The sequence below is a fragment of the Vicugna pacos genome, chromosome 6 (assembly GCF_048564905.1).
Source record: "Vicugna pacos chromosome 6, VicPac4, whole genome shotgun sequence".
Taxonomy (NCBI): Eukaryota; Metazoa; Chordata; class Mammalia; order Artiodactyla; family Camelidae; genus Vicugna; species Vicugna pacos.
In genome coordinates, this window is record NC_132992.1 from 58,782,797 (window position 1) to 58,805,782 (window position 22,986).

Below are 22,986 nucleotides of genomic sequence, written 5' to 3' on the forward strand. Positions count from 1 at the left end.
GAAAATGGATGATCAAAAGTATTAGAGACTTGACAGAAGTTGGCAGAAACAGAATTTGAATCCCAGAGTAAGATCCTGTTTTAACACTCCCACCCTATTAAGCAAAATGCTTCAATCCTTTCCCACTCTTTTTGACGTTTCCTTCCCCATCACAACCCCAACTTCATTTTCTTACCTCCAGCAACTCACTTTCAGGAAGACTACTAATCAGTGAATTCTACTAGTATCACATTGTCCAAGCTTATGCATTATACAGCCTTAAGTCTTATTATAGAAAGAATTTATCTTTCGTAGGGATGTTTAGACATCTACAGTAGGTAAGCAAGACCCACTGGGGGAAAACAGGTCACTCCTCTACCTATAGTCCTAGAGACAAGACAGCAACCTACCCCCTGACTCCAGTCTTCACAGTCAATTTCAGCAGAAAGAAAAAAAGGTGTGAAATGACAAAGTTGTAAACACTCCATATTATAGAATTCTTATTGTGTATTCACACTGGCACAGAAAGATAGCTTACTAACTTTTTCTGGGTTTCACAGCTACTCAGTTTTAGAATAAACAAGAACCCGTGGTTCAACGTTCCTTCCATTAAACCACCTTGATTTTTCCTCCATAGATTTGCAGATGCTACTTTAACTGCTTTTTTAAGATTAAAATTAACTTTCAGCACAATGACTATCATATAAAGATGTGTATGTATTATTCTCTAAGCCATCAGTAGTACAGGCTTTGAAATCTTAAAGTCTTGGGATCCAGTCCTGGCTTTGCTGTGGGGACACTGGGAACATTACTTCAGTTCGAACAGGTAAGCGACTAATACCTACTCTTGGTATTTCTTGAGAAGAATTAATGATAGGCGAAACACCTGGCACAGAGAATTGTGCCCCGAGACCGCACAGATCAAAGCTTTTTGGGTTGTCCTTTCTCTCAGCAGCCATAGCGTGGAGCTCTCTCGGAAAACCTGACCACAGAAGTAAGCCGAAAGACCTCCGCCCCGAGAGCCACTTGAGGGCGTGTCCAGGGGAAGGTCCCCAGCGTTGGCTCCGCCCCAACACGGGGTGCCCTGCGCGCCTAATGGCCTCGGCTCTCTGCGTTCCCACATTCTGATCAGCAGCCGCCCGCGCCTCTTCCTCCCTAACCCCCTTCCTCCCTAGTCCCCCAGACGGGGGTGCCTGCCAGGATTCGAGACCAACGCGGAATGAGGCACAGCCTGGGACAGCCCGAGCCCGGCGCGCCGCGACCACACAAGGCCCCCGCCGTCGCCGCGGCTCGAGCGCCGTCGCTCTGGCCCCGCCCCCCGAGAGCTGAGCTCTTTTGGCCGCCGAGTCCGCGCCCTCCTTCTTACCGGCGTATTTACTACCATGCCGCTGTACGAAGGCCTGGGGAGCGGCGGCGAGAAAACGGCGGTCGTGATAGACCTGGGAGAGGCTTTTACCAAGTGAGTGGCCGCAGCGCTGGCTGCGGTCGTCCCGTAGGGGAGGGCGGGTAGCCGAGCCCCAGGCCCAGCCCGGGCCCTCATCGCAGGCTCTAGGAGCGGCATTTTACGTCTCCTTTGCTTCCCTCGGGTCTGGTTCTGATTCCTGGAGAGGCCCGGGAGGCTTCAGGAGAATTGCCTTTGTTGCCGCCCTGGGTCATCACCCCAAACTGCACGGACCCTTCGGGGTCATCCATGCAGGGGATGACAGCGAACCGAGACCCCGCTTACCCTAGGCTTGTCTGCTGAGGAAGGGGCGGCCGAACTGTAATACTTGATGACAACCTTCATTATTAAATTTTAGTGAACAGAGCTTCTGTTAGTGCTGGAAGTTCAAATATGTGTAAGACAGGTCTATTGCTTTCCAAGAGTAGGAAATCGAGTGAGGGAGACTGAACGCATAAAGAAGTGAAACCCTATAAACAAAAGACTCCAGAGGTCTTTTGCTGCACCACCCTCCTCCCACCTCCAACTCTTCGATTAGGAAATTTAACATATTTTAAAAGGCAATTTGTAAACACTGGAGTAGTGGCTCTCAGCTTTTCAGATGGCAGAAATCCCTTTGACGACCGAATGAAAGCCACAAATGAAATGAAAGCCACACAACCCTTAAAATACCTGCACACAATTTCGAAGGTTGGTGAATCAGCACAGTGGTTTTTGGACTCCAGATTGAGAGCCCTTGTACTGAGTTCAGGAAGGAGAGTGACAGAATTGCGTCTTACATGTCTGAAATGGAAACATTTGAAAATTTGTTATGTATTTCTGAACAGTGCTGAACACATAGTATGTATTTAATAACTATTTGTTGAGGAAATAGTCAGAAGAGCCTGTTTAATAATTGGACTTCAGGTGATCGAGAATTGGATAAAACATAGTCTTTGGTTCCTGACATCCTCTTACTGTTCTATGCAAGATACTCCCATATTTATATTTTCCTATTTATTTTTAAAGGTTTATTTTAATAGCATCATAGAATTACCTTGAAGCTGACACCCAAAGGTAATTACTTGAATATGCTGAGGAAATGAGAAGTGGAAAATTACTATATAGGAGGATAATTATTGACAAAGACAACAGGAGGGTGATAAGATGAATTTATGCAGCCAACCGGTGGGTTGCATCCTGGGGAATTTGAGGAGCACTGGTACAAGTAAACATGGAGATGTGACTAATAGAAGATGGAGAGAGCTATTTGGGAATAGGAGGAGATCAGTACTGAAAACCAGGAAGACAAGAAGAGAGAATGTTAAGAATAAACTTGTGGAATCTATTTGCTGAATGTGAAATCTATTTCCTCAACCAACCTTTTTCATATTATATTGTGATAATGCTCTGCTTTTGCAAATTGTGTTTGCATGTCATTAGTTATACCAAACCGTTTTGTGGCACAAGGTAATGGGCCTCCCCTCCCATATAAGTATCGTATCAGTGAGGCCTCAGAAATTATTTAAGGCAATCCGTCGTGGAATGTTTTGATTAAAACAATGAAATTAAGTCTCCCAGTGTGGGGGGAAAAAAAGGATAAACTTACACTGTAGTCCTTTTTAGCAACTCTTTAGCAAAGTTTTATTTTACATGAAACAGAATTGGAAATGCTTAAATACTCAGGAGAATAGTTTTAAAAAAACGGTGAAATATTATGCAATTTAAAAAATGATAGAACGAAGACTATATTAATAATATGGGCAGAAGCTTATTGTATGAGTTCATGATGTATGAATTGTGTGATTATAATTATGTCAAATATGCATAGTTTAAAAAATAGACCAAAAGAAACACAACAATGTGAAACTAATAATATTAGAATGATGGAATTATGAGTAACATGAATTATAGGAATGAAGTCACATAATGGAATATAGATCCAGGGTTGTAGAGATGTGCTACCTAAAATTTAAGTAAAATTAAAAACTGAAAGAAAAAAAAAAAGTAAAGGCTACCCTAAAATAATTCATTGATTTTACTGTCGTTAATTTGAGACTATTTTATTTTTTACCTTTATACACAATTATGAATAGACGGTATTAACTTTTCCTAAGGTTTTTTTTTGTCCCTTTGAACGCATCAGGGATGTTTCTAGATGTTTTGTGACCACTGCTTAGAAACAAATACAGAAAAAGTTGTTCTATGAAAAATATACAGAAAGAATGTTATAGTAAGTTGAATATTTCAATTTTCTATTTATTTGCAGGTGTGGATTTGCAGGAGAAACTGGTCCAAGATGCATAATTCCTAGTGTGATAAAAAAAGCTGGCATGCCTAAGGTATTATTTTTTAACAAATTAGCAAAATAAATGCCATAATGTAAAATATTTTAAAATGTGACTTTAAGTAAGATTGATTAGAACAGTACTAAATATATAGCTTATGATCATAGTCCAAGAAAACTATTTTGAATCTTTGTTTAGGTTTAATTTTGCATACCAGAAAATTTACCTGTTTAAGGTGTACAATTCAGTGATTTTTAGTAAATATATCTAGTTGTGCAACCATCACCATAGTCCAGTTTTAGAACTTTTTTTTATCACAATAAGATTTCTAATGCCTGTTTGTTAATCCCATGTCCCACCCTCAGCCCACCACTGATGTTCTTTCTGTCTCTGTAAATTTGCCTTTTCTATACAATTTATATAAATGGAATTATGTAATTTTAAGAAAAAGCTTTTAACCTTAGTATAATAATTACATAAGTCTTGTAATGTAATTATAGCATCACTTTATTCTTACCCTGTTTAAAGTATAAGCCAGGTCATCATTTCTTTATCTGTAATTCAGAAGACCTGTGAAAAACAAATTTTTTTAAAGAAAAGTTTCTTGCCAGAGCTCATTTGGCAGATTAGGAATTGTAGAACAATAGAAAGAATATTTTTGCATGGCACAAAATTCACCTGTTAAAATCAAATATAGATTTTTCTATCATAACTTAGTATTTGCATTCCTGAAAAACCTCTTTTAGATCACAAACAAAAAAAGGTTTTTGGGAAAAATAGGGTTGGAGCAGACCACATAAAACCATTTGAACTTTGTAATCCGAGCAGTAGCAAAAACAAAAATTAATACCTTCGGAAAAAAAAATTAGAATAGTTTTGAGGTGTGACTAACTGTGGCTGGAGGCTCTCTCAGGGACATTTACAATCAAATGAAATAATTGAAACCATTGCTTAGTGGTTACTGTGACAGTGCAGACAAAAGTGAGCTCTAAGTCCCTTGGGCTGTTGTTAAGGTAGGACCAGGAGGATATGCAGCCTGATAAAGAGTCTTGTATGGGTCCACTCTGGTACTGGAGCCCCTGGTACACAAGATCATTTAAACTTTTTAAAAATAGGTCTGAGAGAATGCCTATTTTTGGCCACTGAGTCAATAATGGTTATAACCTGCTATCATAATTTCAGCTCCTTTCACCTAATATGAACTCTACAACCTTCATATAATAAGGACGTCATTCCCTTATTTAACAAATATGAACATGTTTCGTTTCATAAAAGCAAATGTTGGAGCAGAGTACAGTAAATGAAACTCTTATGATGTATTAGTGTTGACTGTGGCACCCATAGTTCATTAGCGTTTGCATATACTGTTTAAGTGCTAATGCTGCATGTTTTCATTTTTGCTACACATACTTATGAGCTATGTACTTGGTGCCTGACACTGTATCAATTGAAGGAGGATATATTATAAGCAAGCCAGAAATAGTTCTTGCCCTGTGGAGCTTGTAGTCTAATGGGAAAGTAGACATTTTACGAGTAATTAAGTGGGGTGATACTACAAAAGGGAAAGTGTCAGTGCTTTGGGAGTGAGTAACACGGACTGAACCAGGTCTGCAGTATTTGAGGAAGCCTTTGAAGCTTTTTAATCGATGCTGATTTTTATCAGTGCTGCCAAATGATGTCAGATGGAAGAAAAATGTGATGAACACAGCTCTTTACTTACTATGGACACACCTTTATCCCCATAAACCAAAACATTTCATCATCTTGGACATACCAGTTCTTGAAGATTTCTAATTTAAGTGATTAATTTATTTTAATGTTTGCATCTACTCTAAATTCAAATTGCTTTTGATTGACTACCAGAAAATCCATTAGTAATTAAAGCGTGTTTTAATTTGAGATTATTTTATTATTGTAAATTAATAAATCATTTAAATTTCTTATAGCCTATCAAAGTTGTACAATATAATATCAATACAGAAGAATTATATTCCTACCTCAAGGAATTCATCCACATCCTGTATTTCAGGTAAAATGCAATTGTGTTTTTCTCCCCAGCTTTTCCTAATGCCCATCGTTAGGTTGTATTTGGTTGTATTATTTCTAATGACAAAAAAAAAGAGGTTAACGGTCATTGCCATTTTAACTTTCTTATTTTCAGTCTTTTCAAAATGTATTTGAAGACTAGAAAACTGGCAAGCATAAGAAAATACTGGAAACAAATCAAATGTCCATTAATAAAGGGAATTGGATAATTTAATTATTGTACATCCATATAAGAAAACAATATATTGTCATTTAAGAAGATTTCTTTATCTGTATGTACTGATACAGAAAAATGTCTTAGATATTATGATTATTTATTTAGTTATTTTGATATTTTGATAATTTAAAAAACACAAGTTGCAGAACAACATCCATGGAATGAGTATTTCTGTTAAAATGTATGCATGTATTACACAATAATGAAGATACACAAACTACTCTAAGTAGTAGTTTCTGGATAGCAGAAATGTAAGATATTTTTATGTTTTCCAAGTTATAAACTTCTATAATATTTGGAGTCTTGTGAGCATACACTACTTTTGTAGCCTAAAAAAAGAAAATATCTTTTTAATGGCTCAAGTTAGTATTCATGATAGGCTGTAGTTTTTGTTTTCTGAGATAATTGAGTTAATAGATATAAATTTCCTGACACAGTGCATGGCACATGGTAAGAGGTCAAAAACATTGTCTCTCTGTGGTATATACATACACAACGGAATACTACTCAGCCATAAAAAGAACAAAATTTTGCCCCTTGCAGCAACATGGATGGACTTAGAACGGGTTATGCTAACTGAAGTAAGCCAGACAGAGAAAGACAAATACTGTATGATATGGCTTATAATTGGAATCTAAAAAAATGCAACAAACTACCAAATATGAAAAAAGAAGCAGACTCAGATACAGAGAACAAACTAGAGGTTACCAGTGGGTGGGGGGAGGCAATATAGGGGTTGGGGCATGAGAGGCACAAACAGTTGGGTGTAAAATAGGCTCTAGGATGTACAACACGGGGAATATAGCCAGTATTTTATAATAACTGTAAATGGGAAGTAGCCTTTTAAAATTGTGTAAAAACTTTAAAAACATTAAAAAATTTTGTTTTAGCTATCTTTTCTGGATGATAAAGATGTCATTTTGTCATAAAATTTCTTAAGCGAAGGTGGTATGATTTCTCTAATCTTGACAAGTTGCATTATGTACCAATATAAGTACAAACTTTTATTTACTTTTAAAAACAAAACCATCACTTTTCAGGCATCTGTTGGTGAATCCCAGAGACCGCAGAGTTGTGGTTATTGAGTCGGTATTGTGTCCTTCCCATTTCAGAGAGACACTTGCTCGTGTTCTTTTCAAGTATTTTGAGGTACCTATTTTGTTGATTTTTGTGGTTCTTCAGTTTAATGTTAACTACTATATTGTAATGTTTTAAAAATGTAGTTCATAATATAAACTGTATGAATAAAGACAATCAAGAATCTCTCCAAAAGAGAGAGAACTGAATTAATAAAAGTGCTTCATAATGTCATTTCAGAGTGAAACAACTTAGAGAATTTAAAGAGTGTTTTTATTTATTGTATTATATTTCGATTATTGTGTATATTCAAATAAATCAACAAACTAGTTCTTAATTAAGTGCCATAAAATGGTTGAATAGGTACTGTAATATAACTATGAATTTTTTCAAATATATTTGAAATGTAAGAGAATACCTTCAACTACTAACATTCATCCTGGTTTTATTGTTGCTATTGTTGTTTTGGATTTGTTATTTTCTAGGTTCCATCTGTCCTGCTTGCTCCAAGTCATCTAATGGCTCTTCTTACACTTGGGATAAACTCTGCCATGGTCCTGGATTGTGGATATAGGGAAAGCCTGGTGTTACCTGTATCTTTTTTGTGAACCAGCTAATTTGGCAGTTTTTACTCTACTTTAAAATAATTAGGCTTATTACAGATAGTTTTTATTGAATCAAACTATTTTGGGTTATCATGTACAAATGTGAGATATGTGGAAAAAATTCATAGGATTGTGAGACTTAAATTTATTTTTTGTAGAAATTGTTATATGACTTGGTCCCAGTGTATACTCCAGAGATCAGACCTTGTGACTATTATGTTCAGTTTTTAAGAGGAACATCAGCTAATTAGGATGTGTTAAAGAAGTTGACTAGGATAGTCAAGTTCTAAGAAGAGATCATGCGAAGAATAATTAGGAGAAACTGAAATGAGAAAGTTAAACCAAGAAAAATTAAAACTTATTTGGGACATGAAAGCTGCCTTCAAATAGCTGAAGGGCTCATTGTGGAAAAGTGAATACATATTTTTTCTATCTCCTAAGGCTGTCATGGATACAGAATGACATAGGGTTTATGAGTTTGGGTTTTGGAATCAAATACACACATACATGTAAATCTCAGCTATGCTTCTCGCTAGTTGTATGATACTGGTCAAATAGCTTAATCTCTTTTGGCCTCATTTCCTCATTTATAAAGTGGGATTAAATTAATTCCACTTCATAGGGACATTGTGTGACTTGAGTGAGTCATGTAATGTATGTAAAGTATGGCACATAGTAACTTGCTCAGTTTTTATATTTGCTATTGGGAAGAACTCTAGTAATTTAAACTGTCCCCAAATGAAATTACTGACCATAAACTGGTACATTCCTTGTCATTAGAAGAATTTAAGCAGAGGATAGGTCAGTGTCTCTTAGAAATGTTATAGTGGACATTTGCTGCATTTGAAAAGGAGGTTAAAGTACATAAATGCATGACTTGCAGTTTTTGAGATCTGCGTGTTACTTTATTAGAAGAAATACTCATGGGAAGGAAGTCAAGAATCATTAGCTCCTAAGGAACTAAGTTAGGCAATAACTTTTTAAATATAAAGTATTTTATGTATAAGTCTCATAACAACCCTGCAACATAGGTATTATTCTCCTCATTATGTAAATAAGATTGTTGAAAGTTGAGATAGGTAGTTGACCCAAGATCGTAGAAGCATACGGCCAATATATAAACCTGTCTTTGTCTCCAAAGCCAATGCTCTTACTAATATACTTTTTTCCTTTTCATAAATATTGTACTTAAAAAACATCAGCAAGAAATATGTAAAGTAACGTAGCAAACTCACAGTACAATATTGTCCACTATCCTGTTATCTCTAATAAAAACACAGTGTGAGACATACATGTAATTTAAAATTTTTCTAGGCACTACAGTTTTGAAAGTACAAATGAAAGAGCTGAAATTAGTAGTATATTTTATTTAGCCCAATATATTTAAGATATTATCATTTCAATATATAATCAACATAAAAAATTAGGGATGTTTTACAGGGTTTTTTATATTATCTAAATTTGCTATATAGTTTATTCTTACAGTGCATCTCAATTCAGATCAGCCACATTTCAAGTGCACAGTGGCTACTTTATTGGACAGCCTAGCTCTAACTAATGAATTCTCTGTGTGTGTATGTTTAACTGTTTTCGTTGGAGAAGAATATAAAAAAAGACTGATTTTTCTGTAACTCTTCTAAAAATAAGAAATAAAACTTTGGCATCCAAGCTGATTTAGAACAGTAGTGCAGAGGTGAGGAAAATATTGAGGAAAACACATTTTATCTCCTAAAATAGTAATATCCTTGACTACCTTGTAGATATATGAAGGAATCCCAGTACTAAATTGTTGGGGAGCACTCCCCCTTGGAGGAAGAGCACTTCACAAGTAAGTTTCTTGGCATTTAGCACATTTGCCTCACTTATGCCACAAAAACAGATGCTAATTTTTTGACAGTGATCAATAGAGGGTTGTAATATGGACATTCAGTGTTATTTACTCCATTCTTCATTAGCCTTGAGTTATATTCATCTTTTGAGGGTAAAACTACTTTTATTTAAAGTATCATGATATGTTATGAAGCAAAAGTATTAAATAAGAAAAGCATATCAGCTGTAAGATTTTAATTCCAGTAACTTTTTTTTTATCTTCAGAGAGTTGGAAACTCAACTGTTGGAACAATGTACTGTTGACACCAGTGCTGCTAAAGAACAGAGCCTTCCCTCTGTGATGGGTAAACTCATTTTAAACTATTTAACAGTGGTTTTGCGTTCCTTTTTCATTCTTCAGCTCATTTTTTTTTTGTGCTCTGTTGCATAGTTATTCTCTTCCCCACATCACTCTAATGTCATGGCTTCAATTATAAAGTCATCATTGAGCTATTAATCACCAAATCCAATAGGTGAATTTTAATCGTTGTTTTTAGAACTTCTGACATTGTGGATTATCATATACTCTTGATATTGTCTCTTTCCTTGGCTTTCAGGACTCACCTTTATGGTGTTCTCTGGTATCCTCTAATTTCTCCAAGTATTCCTTCTTAGTTTCCTCTGCTCTTACTTTCTTTGCTGTTACTCTTCTAGGAATTTGTTTTTTGTTCCTTTTTCTTCCTACTGGCTTTCTAAAAGTGATCTCTTCTGTTCCCATAACTTCTGCTATATCTCTATGCTGTTGATGCTCAAGTGTATCACTGGGCCTGACCGTTTTTCTAAACTTCTTATATCCAGCTGATTCTTAGATATAAACTAGGCATACCTCTAGGCACCTCAAACTTAAGACTTCCAAAAGTAAACATTATCTCCTCCCCTAGATTTGTTTCAACAAATCATTAGAGAGGGGAGGGTATAGCTCAGTGGTAGAGCGCATGCTTAGCATGCATAAGGTCCTGGGTTCCATCCCCAGTACCTCCTCTAAAAATAAACAAACCTAATTACCTCCCCACCACCACCAAAATAAAATAATTAAAAAAAAATCATTGTTAGATAAAGATAACATCTTCCTTACATTCTATTTTAGAAAATGGGAGTTTATCAATCCTTTCAGTTCTCCCTCAGAAATCTCTTTTTCGTCTCTTTTTTTCTGTCATCCACAACATCTCTTTTTTTCTATCATCTGAAAAAAAAAAGACATTGCAAACTAGTCCCTCATTGCTTCTTGCTTGCGTTATTATAGGAGCCTACTCTTTGGACTGATCCAGTCTAATTCACACTGTTGCCAAGAATAACTTTCAGAAAACAAATCTGATTACATTGCTCTTTTGCTTGAGAATTTTTGCTGACCCCCACAGGTTAAAATTCAAATTATCTGTTTGATATACATGTTTCTTCACAATCCAACTTTACTCTACCTCTTAGATTTGACTACTAAACTCAGCCCTTTGCACCTTACTTCAGCTACAGTAAGTTTCATACGGTCTTCTAGGCCATAGTCCTTGCACTGTAGTTCTTCCACAGTCCTCTGCCTTCATTTATACTATTTCTTTACCTGGGATATTTTTCTTTACCTGTTTAGGTTTTTGATCCCTCTATATGACTGAGCCAGAATGTCATCTTAATTGTGAAGCCTTCCTCATTTTCCCTAAGCAGAATAAATTGCTTCCCTCTCTGTTACACCCTCAGCAGTATTTATTATAGCACATATGACATAGTCTCATTTGTCTGTTAACTTGTTTCCTTCGTTAGCCTTTGGAAATCCCTGTCTTATTTATTTCTCAATCTGTAGCACCTAGTATAGCACCTAGTATAGTCTGAATAAATGTTGCAAAGAGAAAGGTGGGTTTTTAAGGACATTTATCCTTGCATATAGTGTTTTTCTGTGGTTCTTTAAGTAGTTAAGATAATAGCATTCTTCATTGTAGATCAGATTGCTATTTTTCTATTCCAGATAAACTCTGTTACCTTTTTAGGTATCATGATGACAGTTTATAAAAGATATCCAAAGATAATTAGTTTAGTGTAGCATCCCAACATTTTTTTTTTCTTTCTTCTTTTTGAGGGAGAGGGAGAGAGGGAGGAGAGATTAGGTTAGAATATAGAAAAGTAAACTAAGAGGGAGAATGGGGAAATCCAAGGTTGCTGTGGCCACCACGCAAAGTACTAACCACAGTCCAAGTCACGGCACCAAAAAATGTTACCCCAAAAGGTAAAGACCTCAGTTCTTGTCATACACGAAAGATAAGTCTACAGTTGGGAGACAGTGCATTGTGTAGTGAAGAATTTTAAAAGATTTATTTAGAAAAGGAAAAATACACCTCCAAGAACAGGAGGTGGGCCGATCCAAGGGAGGAAAAAGCCCAAGGCAGTTTTAATAAAGGTCTTCTTTAAAACTGACCCTGACATTTCCTTAAAATTCTGAACTGTATGTTCTTGAACACCCTTTCTTTAACCAACCATTTTGCACTCTGATTCTAGTCTTTCCCTCTCATATGCCCCCAGATCTGAGTCTGCAATAGTTAGTGTTGCAGTCCTACTAGTTGAGGAATTAAATCATACCACTGTTTGCTGAAGGATCTGTTTAGGAGAATCAGAAATGCAGATACACGTAAAGTATCTCTTGTCAAGTTTCCTTAGCAAAGATTAGATACAGGTCTTACATAGACTTAGGTGTCCTGAAGTGAACTCTGAATGAGCCTCTTTCAATTAGTATTTAGAACCTAGTTCAAAAAAGAATGAGTATACCAACTTATGAAGACTACCCTAAGTACATTGATTTGAAAAGTGCACAATTTAAATGTAAAGTATATACAAAATATTATACTTCTTATTCTCCTAAATTAACTGAAATTTAAATACGATTTTTCAAAGTCAGAGCCATTGGCATTGCTCTTTCTTCTCCTCGTTTGCAGAGTTTAAATGGGCTGTGATCATTCACTAAGATTGAGAAGCCCTTTCCCAAAGCAGCATCTACTCCTAGCTAAAATAAGCCCTTTATTTTCAAGCTTGCTTTCCATGTTGCCTAAAGAAAACTGCTTTCAGATTACCAAATGTCTTTGGCACATGTAGGAATTTATTTGAATATTCCTAGAGAGTATAGCAGATGTGAAATGTTATGGTTTTTAGCACTTATTCTTAAACTGTAGGTTCTTATAATCTAGTTACATTTCTCTCATCTGTTTGTAGCCAGACTTAAAGCCAGTTTTGGAAATCTTTATATCCTCCTGTGAGATAAAGTTTAACATTTAACGACAGGAGTCTTCAAACTTTTTGATTACAGACTGGCCCCATCAGTAAAAAAATGTTGAGTATGTACCTTCACTACATAGTTATATTTATATTTATTTATGAACTATATATGTATCATTATTAGTGTGTTATGAAACACCATAGGAAGAATTTGAAAAAGGCAGTATAGTAAATGTAAAATAATAATTCTAAAGTCATATTTACTAATGGTAAAATTTTTTGCTTCCTCACAAAAAAGCAATGTGACTAAATATTGTTTATTATTTAGTAAAGGTTATAGCCTTAGATTTTGAAGGTGTAGTTTTTAAGTTTATTTTAATTCTTAGTTTCATTGGCTGTCATAACTTAAAGATATAGCTGACAAGATGTGTAGATCCAGATGGAAGAAGTACCTGATTACCCTTATTAAATCATGATTCCTTTAGTAGCTATACATTTCTATCTTCCTTGATGTAAATAATCTGTTCTTGTAATATTTTTACATACTTAACAGTGGGTTAAAAATTCCAAGTTTAGAAGATTTTAAATTTAGATTAAATTTAAAATTTTGTTTCTGAGTCTGACTCAGAAAACTAGATTTGTTGACAACAAAATCACGTAACATGGTAAAATATCCAAACATCCATCTTCCAAAGTCTTCCTGTAGTATGTAGGTTTCTTTGAATAGATAAATGTCACCTTCACTGTGAAGAAAAAATTAAGTCTGTGTGTGATCCTTTTTACAAATACGTATTAGGTTAGCATGTCACTGACAGTCATTTATTATCACAGGAAAGATAAGCAAACTTGAAACTTCACTTTTTGTAAAAGAAAAGTAGATAGCTCATGTTTGAGCCCTACATTTCTTCCAAGTACTTGAGCATAAGATAACCAACAAATCTTTTTACAGTAGAAAAGATTTTCTTGGTCAATTTCTATCTAATGCTAGTTATTCTACTATATTTTTAAGGTCTTGTTTTTATCAAATTTATGAGTATCTGACATTCTGTAGCACTTTGTACACATCTGGCTTCAACGTCTGTGCTTTGGCTTGGCTTTGAATGATGAAGTTTCTTCCCTAAAAGGAAAGTTGATTTTTCTGTTTGGCTCCTAAAAAATCATAGTATTTTTTTTTAACTTTGCTGAAATGAAAAATGGAAATGTGGATGCAATTTAATAGACTGTTTCTGCTTATTATTAAAGTTCTGTAAGTTCTAAATCAAACTTCTGTTTTAGGTTCAATTCCAGAAGGTGTCTTAGAGGATATTAAAGGTAAGCTAAGTTCCCATTTTTGCTCCCTTCATCATTAAGTATTCATTTGGAGGGCATGTGTTTCTAAGTATTTACACAGATATAAAATATATTAAATCCATAATGTAATCCCTAAAAATATTTAACACATAGGCTGTGGAATAATGAAAGTAAAATTTTTGTTTTTCTTCAGATTTATGGAAGCTTTTGGCATTATTTATGATGTATTATTGAGGAAACTACTTAAATGATAGAATATACAGAGTTAGCAGGGAATTAGCAGTTTTCACAGTATGAATTAGCAGTTAAATTGCTTATGAAAGCCACTGATTTTAAGTTGTTTAGCATTTTTTTAACTCTAGTTTTTAAAATACCTTTTATAAATACATTTTTATAAAGTCATTTTCCTGACTTGAGAAATCCTACTGTTGAGGAAAGAATATTAGATGCACTTTAATAAGATATGTTACTTCTCTGTTAGAGTGTATTTTTATGATAATGTTTAAATTGTTTTCTGGTATTTTGGTGCACTAAAAGGAAAAGCAGTTAAAATGTAATATTCTTCAGTACTGAGAGTGCCAAGTAAAATTAATATTCTAGAATATTTAATAGAGAATTAGACAATAATGGATTTTAGAGTTAAATGGGACCTGGAGATAATCTGGTACACTGGGTCCCTGAAATATTAAATGATTTGTTCAGTGTCACACAATAGGTAGGGTTAGAGCGAAGGCTGCAAAATGGATCTTGTTCATTATATTGCTTAGTTATGTGGTATAATTGCCTAAAATTTCTTTGGTTATTATAAAATTTCAGTCATTTGCACATGCTTATTGCAGTAGCTCAAATAATACAGAAATATCTCAAATGAAATGAACAGTTGCCCTTCCCTTCTTCCACTCCTATCCCCTATGATGTAATAGTTGTTAACTCTTTGGAATGTTTTTTCCCATATAGCTTTCAGCTTGTGAAAAGATGTTTAACTTTCCTATTGGTCAGGGAAACATCTCAGATTGACAAAATTGTAAAGATAGACATTCAGTATTCCTGAGATTATGGGAAACTTAATATATTGCTATTAATAAGAATTTAAAACTAACCTTTTTGGAAAGCATTCTGGCATATTTGTAAAAACTGAAAGTGCATCACATCTAAGAGGGGATGTTGGGTAAAATTTGGTGACTTCATAATTAGGAATACCATATAGCTATTAAAAAGGAGGAGCTAGATGTATTGATTTGGGAGGATGTCCGTAGTATATTATGGGGAAAAAACTTGTTGCTGAATAATATGTACAATGGGAACCCACTTCTATTAAAAGTGAGTATGCAATATATACACACACTGACAAACACTCATATCAGTTACTCATGTAGTTTAATACCTAAATTTTTTCAATTATTTTAAAATCCTTAAGTGTAATTTATCTGTTTTTGGATGTTTAATTCAGTGAATTTGGTTTCTTTTAAGAAGGGCACCTCCCTATGCCAAGTATATAAGATGTTGAAGTCTTAAGTGTTTACCTTGCTTAGATAGTTATGAGGACTTAAAGTATAAAATACATAAGTAACTTGAGCACCTACATTATTGTCTAGCATATTAATATATTGCAGATCTTTTTTATTGAAGTATAGTTGATTTACAATGTTTCAGGTGTACAGCAGAGTGATCTGTTTTATATGTATATATACACATATATATTCTTTTTCAGATTCTTTTCCATTATAGGTTAAGATATTGAATATAGTTTCCTGTGCTATATAGTAGGTCCTTGGCATATTGTAGATTCTCAACAAATATATAAGTTTATGTTAACATGTTTTGCAAGTAAGCAACCAAAGCATTAGATTTCTTGTGTTCAACATCAGTTTTGTCTCTGCTTGAAAAAATGTTTAATTCCTGCCTATTTCTGAAAATAATTTGAAGGTGCTTGTTGTAAAAGGTGCTTTGCAACAGAAATAATCTTTAAAAGGATAAATATTCAAAGTAAAAAATAAAAAGTGATAACGTGTGCCAAGAGGGAGAAAATAATCATGCCAAAAAACCCTAAACAGAGGAGTGTTACTGCAACTAAGACCAAAATGTGGTTTTGTGTTCTAACCAATCAAGATTTTTTAAAAAGAATCAGATAGATATATAATGTCAATCTGGTTCAAAAAAACATGCTGTTCAGTTAGAAGAGGTACATTTTCATGATGCTAAAATTCATTTTTATTGTGGTACTCTTTACACAAGGAATACCAAAAAACATACTCATTTTCTCAAAGGTTTTTTTTTTAATGTGGCTTTATGGAAGACAAACATGCAGCATGTCTTATGGTTCCTCAGTGAATGAAAAGGTATTTTATTTGTGAATAAATTATCATAAGCTAACTAAAGACAGTTTATAAAATCTGAGGGAACGGATGATTAACATGTCCACTTGAATAGAATTGTTTTAACTCAAACGACTCAATTACAAACCATAACAATGTCTCTTTCTTTAAGTGCGCACTTGCTTTGTTAGTGATCTGAAGCGTGGACTAAAAATTCAAGGAGCGAAATTTAATATTGATGGGAATACTGAGGTAAGTTAAAAATAAATATATAATTTTTTTCCGGAGTTTATGACTACATACTTACGCATATGATACTTACATTTCAGCGCCCGTCACCACCCCCAAATGTTGACTACCCATTAGATGGAGAGAAGATTTTACATGTCCTTGGATCAATCAGGTTAGACTTTAATTTTTATGAGCAAAATAATGAACTGAAATAAATTTTTGGCCTTTAAAAATATTTGTATAAAACTTTAATATTGCTGATTTAATAATTATGTGTTTTCCATTAAGCCTCATCATTCATGATTAGTTTTATTATTCAACTTTTTAATATTTTAAAACTTTAAAATAATGCATTTTTCTGTCCTTCAAAGTAATTCAAATTAATTTAAGTAATGAAACTAACCATTCTTTGAGGCAGAGAATAAAGTGTGATACCTTAAAACAGGATTCATCAAACTTTTGTAAAGGACCAAATGGTAAAATACCTTAGCCTTTGGGGCCATATGGTCTCTGTTGCAGCTACTCGGCTCTGCGGTTGGAATGCAAAGTCAGCCATGGGCAATATGTAAATACGTGAGCATGGCTGTGTTCCAATAAAACTTTATTTGCAAAAAACAGATAGTGGGCTAGATTTGGCTTGTAGGCCATAGTTTACTGACTCCTGCAAAAAAATGTCTTGTTAAAAAGAATACATTCTTCCAAATATGCTAAATTTTTAGGACAAGTTAGTAGTTCACCTTTTTATTATTCATTATTTGGTCTGATGATACAATATAAGTTTCAAGGACTTATATGTTATATCAGTAACAATGTAATTTTTATTTATACCCAAGCTATATTAAATTTATACTATAAAAATTTCATTGTAAAATACTAGATCGGAAATACACAGAAAAGAAATAGAATGTACATGTAGAAGATCCCGTTAGATTTTGAGATAATGAATATAAAGGTTGAGATACTAAAAGGATAAATATAAATATACAGATGTTAAAGATAGTAGATTGGGAAAACAGAAAAGTGAGAATGTAACACTTTCTGGTAGTAACTTTTTATCATTTTACCTCTTAAGTTGTATTCATTAATTTACTATTTAAAATTTTCTTCTGATTGTTTAGTGGAGCCCAGAATACAAGAAGAAAATCTGTTTTAGAAAATTCAACTGATATGGAGCTTTTTGGCTACATAACAGTAGGAAAATACATTGGAAATAAAAAACCACTGTGTCTCACATTCCATACCAATTTAATATACAATTGTTTGCTAACATGTTTTTCCTACCAAAAAATCCAGTTCCATTGACATTTTCTAACTAGATACAGTCCAGACCAGTAATTTATTTGCCAGACTTTTTTCCAAGACCTTTTCTTTGATAAGTCTGCTTCTAGATTTCCGTTAAATTTACATAAAACAGTAATTATTTATAATTTCTAGGTTTTTTTTTTTTTAAGTATGGTGAGAACTTCAAATTATTTGTGAAAAAGTCTTGGTACAGAATCCTCCTAGAGTTTTACAGTTGTATTACCTATATTAAAAAGATTTTTAAAATTATTTTTCTTTCTAAATCATTCAACATAATTCACATAGAAAAAAACAACTTATTTTCCATCCTTTTATTTCTTTGGTTAAGTAATAATTGTAAAATTATGTTATTTCAATATCAAATCAACTGACAGATTTGGAAAAAGAAAACTGATGCTTTGTAAGCATTCATGTCAACTGGTAGAAGCAAAAGTGTGCAGGCATAGCAGCAAGTTGCTGACTAGCTGTGTGTTCACATACTGTAGGCCTCAGTACACTGTACTGATGAAATGGACAGTTAGCAAATAGGTTGAGTCTCAGGAAGAGAATTTTGTTTTGAAAAAGATTCAAAAAAACTTTAAAGTAGTATGCATAGTTTGATCCCAATTAAAAAAATTAATGTATGTATATGTATAGTTTTGTATTGCATTGATTAGGATTTAGTTTGGTTTCCTTTTAAACAAACCTGGAAATAGTGACATCAGCAAGATGGAATTTGTCTGTCATTCAAAAGCAGTTCAGAGGTAGTCTAAGGATGGTATGGCAGCTGCCATCAAAGACCAAAACTTCTTTCTGTCTGTCATCTTTGAGGTGTAGTCCTTGTCCTTGGGGTCCAGGGTGGTTGCTGGATTAGCTACTACATCTATGTTTCAAGCAAGTAGTCCAGGGAGGGAAAGGAAAAAAGACTTCCTCTCCTTTTTTTTTTTTTTTTTTTTTCCTCTCCTTTTAAAGAAGACTTTCTAGAAGTCCCACATACTACTTTTGCCTCCCGTCTCACTGTCTGGTACTTAGCTACATCTAGCTTCAAGGGACGCTGGTAAATAGTGTCTCAACTGGTGAGGGGCATTGTATCTAGATTAAAAATAGAGTTTTATCTTTTTTATTTTCAAATAGTTATAGATTCACAGGAAGTTGCAAAGATAATGTAGAGATGCCCCATGTACTCTCTCTCTATTTCTCTCAATGGATATATCTTACATATTGTACAATATCAAAGCCAGTAAATTGGCATTGGTGTAATATGTATGTATTGTACTGTGTAATTTTATCATATGTAGATTTTCTTAATTACCACCACCACAATCAAGATACAGAATTATTTCATCACAACAGAGATTTTCTTTGTGCTATCAAAAATAGGGTTCTTTTAATTTGAGAACGAATAGGAAAGTGAATACTTTATTAGGCAGCTAACAGTCTTTGCCATGTACTTTTAAAAACAAAGAAATACTTTGAGCTGGGTAGGGGAGGGTCTTGTTTGTTTTTAAATCTCTTGTATCACTGCTGATCTGCTTGTTGAATCCTACTGACTTTTACAGAATTCTGCTCCTTTTCTGTTACTAGGTTTAAGGTGGTATAACTGGAAAAAAAATATATGTAAATCTATACATAAAAATAGTTATAGCTAATACTTAGGGAGTACCTCCTGTGTGCCAGGTGCTGCTCTCTTAACTCATTGAGTCTTCATTGCCACACCTGTGAGGCAAGTGCTGCTATTCTCCTCGTTTACAAATGTGACCACTTTGGGTTTTAATCATTATTCTGTATTAACATAGTACTGGGACTTAAAAATATGTTGGTAGGACTAATGATGTGTACTGTATTATATTATGAGATATTAACAAAGCACTCTGTTTTTAATCTCATTAGAGACTCAGTTGTGGAAATTCTTTTTGAACAAGATAATGAAGAGAAATCAGTTGCCACTTTAATATTGGATTCCCTTATGCAGGTATTTTTATTTTGTGAAAGGTTTCAATTTATGACTATAGCCCTTTAGAGAAAATTTACAAATCATCTATATTTTTAATTTTAGCCATTGGTTACATTTTTTTTTTAGCTTTTATGTTACATTTTATAATTATTGAGTTTTGGCACTGAGATATGGTATCCACAACATTTCAAACCCAGGAGTAATACATTCAGTCGACATAACCATGCATTCTTTTTCCATAACAATGATACCAGATTTTTATTTTATACCTAGTATGGCTTACAGTTTCTTCAAATACAGGTTTGCATAGTATTGAATTTTAAATTCCACAGAATTCCAAAATATGTCTCTTTTGTTTAATGACTATGGAATTATAGAACTCTGTGTAAAGTACTATCACTTTGGAAGATACTATCTACCTCTACAGCTCTACTGGGGGACTTTTATGAAAAACATAACATCAGTAAAGGACTTTAACATTCCTGATTCTTAGAACTGACATGGAAACATATTTTTTCTAAGAATGTTATCTTCCCACTCAACAACTGGCTCTGGATATAATACTGTAAAGACAGTACCTTAGAAAAATTAGGTTTCCAAGTATTTTTCTTACTAAAAAAGAAATGAAAAGTTATTTATTCTCATATTCTTGGCTCAATTCAGTCATTCTACCCTGAAAATGAGAATACTCCCATATTACTACTATATGCCCTGTGGGATTTAAAATTCTACACTATCAGATTTTAAAATCTTTAAAGTTCCATATAAGTATATGGTAATATTATTATTACAGTGATTTATGTGCCACATGAAAAACTCCCTTGATAAAGAAACCTTGCTGTGGCCCTTGTAATAAAATCATCACCTATTTAATTTGTCATATATAATCTGTATATTTTCTTAAATTCAGTCAAGCATTATTAATACAGTTAAGCTTAACTCTTTTTTTTTTTATTTGTCTTTAATAACAGTGCCCAATAGACACCAGGAAGCAACTAGCAGAGAATTTGGTAGTCATAGGTGGTACCTCTATGTTACCAGGATTTCTCCACAGACTACTTGCAGAGATAAGGTATTTGGTAGAAAAACCAAAATATAAAAAAATACTTGGTACCAAGACATTCCGAATTCATACTCCACCTGCAAAGGCTAATTGTGTAGCCTGGTTGGGAGGTAGGTATTTAGTTTTTTAAAAAATAATGATTATGTAGTAATTGGTTCCTGAATGACATTACTAATAAATGTATTAGAATAGATGATTCATTGTTCAAAATTGCCTACTTAATAAACTAATAGAATTATTAAATAATTTTCTTTGAACATTGACTTTCCCTTAAATTATTAAGTTTTGAAATTATATACATATTTCTCTTGACTTTTGTACTTTGATTTTTTTTAAACTTCTGTATCCAATTAAAGTCATCCTAAATAGCGATAGTGATAGCTGTGCATTTATTCCAGTTATGCTACCATTGCTCAAAACATTCGTTTTAATTCCTTCCAAAGCTACTTTGTGAGCCTTATATGAAAATTGATCTCTTATTTTATAAGTACACTTTATTTTGTGACTGAGTTCATTGAATGTTTTAGGAAATGATAGTTTTATTGAAATATGGAAATAACCTAATAAAGAGACTACTTTGAAGAGAAAACAATCATGGATGTGTATATTTGTATAAGTTCTGATACATGTTTTATGATGCGGTTACAGTTAATGGGTATCAGGATCATTCAGAGGGAAAAATCAAGTCTTTCCTGAAAAGTAGCATTTGGTCAAAATGGTATTTCCATCTAGGACAGGTGGATTTAGTTACAAAATTATTTTTTTGAGACTGCCTTGTGGGTCTTCATAAGGTCTTCAGCATAGACTCTAGGATAGTATGATTGGCGTGTTGGGTTTTGCACTTCTGTTTTGTTTATTCACATATAATCTTAGAGTTGTGGCAAGAAAACTAAGGGTGTTATTTATTGCATTTACACAGAGTTGAAAATACTTTCTACCCTACTCTACCTCACCTGCATCTAAACACAGTAATACTTATTTTCACTGTAATCTAGCCCATTTAAGTTATTTTCAACCCAAGAGTTATGGCTTACTCTATTATTCAAAATGGAGAATATAGAACAACTTTATTTTGAAGAGTGAATATGCATTACAGAATTTTACCTGTTCTCTCTTTTTGTATAATGCAGTGGATGTACGTGTACATAAAATTTTCCAGTAAGTTTTCATCTCAGCTGAAAAAATATTTTTACCACACAGGTGCTATTTTTGGAGCACTGCAAGACATACTTGGGAGCCGTTCAGTCTCAAAGGAATGTTATAACCAGGCAGGCCGTATACCTGATTGGTGTTCTCTTAATAACCCACCTTTGGAAATGATGTTTGATGTCGGGAAAGCTCAGCCACCTCTGATGAAGAGAGCATTTTCCACTGAGAAATGAAAGTTTGATTAGAATTCAGCTTTGCTTCATTTCAAATATCTAATCAGTTACAAGCAAACTGTACAAAGTATGTGCGATGCTGTTAGAGATGACTAGTAGAAGTGAAAGCTTTTCTGTAATTATTCTTCACATTAATATTTAATTATTTTGACTCTGATTTCTCTTGTGTAGTAGTAAATTGGTAGTTGATGCTTATGAAATTAGTTGTATCAATAAAATATAGTAAAGCTGTTTAATTTTGAAAGTTTTTACATAGTTCATTTTTTAAAAAGAATAAAAACATTGTCCCAATTCACATAATCTGTCCTGAGCTTTGGAGACTTCATTAATTTCATTATTTTCAGCAATTATTTCATTTAAATAATAATGTTACCATTTCCAGTTATTTCAAATATTAACATGGGTCTATTTCTTAAAACCCTTTTGCTTTGATATTTATGTGTCCATGTTATACTAATGCCATTTTTCCAGAAATATATTTGACTTTTTGGACTGAGAATATTGGGTAACATAGTTAAGCATTTGGTAAGCAAAATATGGAAATGTTCACTTTTAAACTTTATTTTATGAACTTCTAAGAGAAAAAGATACTTCATGTTTATGCAAAGATATTTCATTTTATGCATTTTTATGCAACTGCTTTATAAATGTATTCATAACGTCTTTAATCTCTTTTGTGCTTTTTATCTTCTTAAGACAGGGGATCTTTGAAATATGTGATTAGTCATTACTTAATTTTTATTTTTGTTTTTCTTCATTTGTTTTTAATGAACTACC

General features: G+C 33.6%; 1 protein-coding gene across 1 annotated transcript; it reads left to right on the forward strand.

The window, feature by feature from the left end:
* Positions 1–1,210: 1,210 nt before the first annotated feature.
* On the forward strand, positions 1,211–22,453 carry ACTR10 (actin related protein 10). Its single transcript, XM_006199731.4, has 13 exons — positions 1,211–1,438; positions 3,669–3,741; positions 5,634–5,716; positions 6,991–7,099; positions 7,513–7,620; positions 9,393–9,460; positions 9,727–9,806; positions 13,969–14,004; positions 16,471–16,550; positions 16,628–16,701; positions 19,701–19,782; positions 20,736–20,937; positions 22,028–22,453. Exons 1-13 carry the CDS (start codon positions 1,362–1,364, stop codon positions 22,207–22,209), a joined length of 1,254 nt encoding a protein of 417 aa, XP_006199793.1. The 5' UTR covers positions 1,211–1,361; the 3' UTR covers positions 22,210–22,453.
* The last annotated feature ends 533 nt before the right edge of the window (positions 22,454–22,986 follow it).

Excerpts from the sequence above, each read along its gene's own strand:
- ACTR10 (XM_006199731.4), top strand. The coding sequence starts at position 1,362 with ATGCCGCTGTACGAAGGCCTGGGGAGCGGCGGCGAGAAAACGGCGGTC. Across the intron at positions 1,439-3,668 it reads CTGGGAGAGGCTTTTACCAA|GTGTGGATTTGCAGGAGAAA; the intron begins GTGAGTGGCCGC and ends ATTTATTTGCAG. Across the intron at positions 20,938-22,027 it reads TTGTGTAGCCTGGTTGGGAG|GTGCTATTTTTGGAGCACTG; the intron begins GTAGGTATTTAG and ends TTTACCACACAG.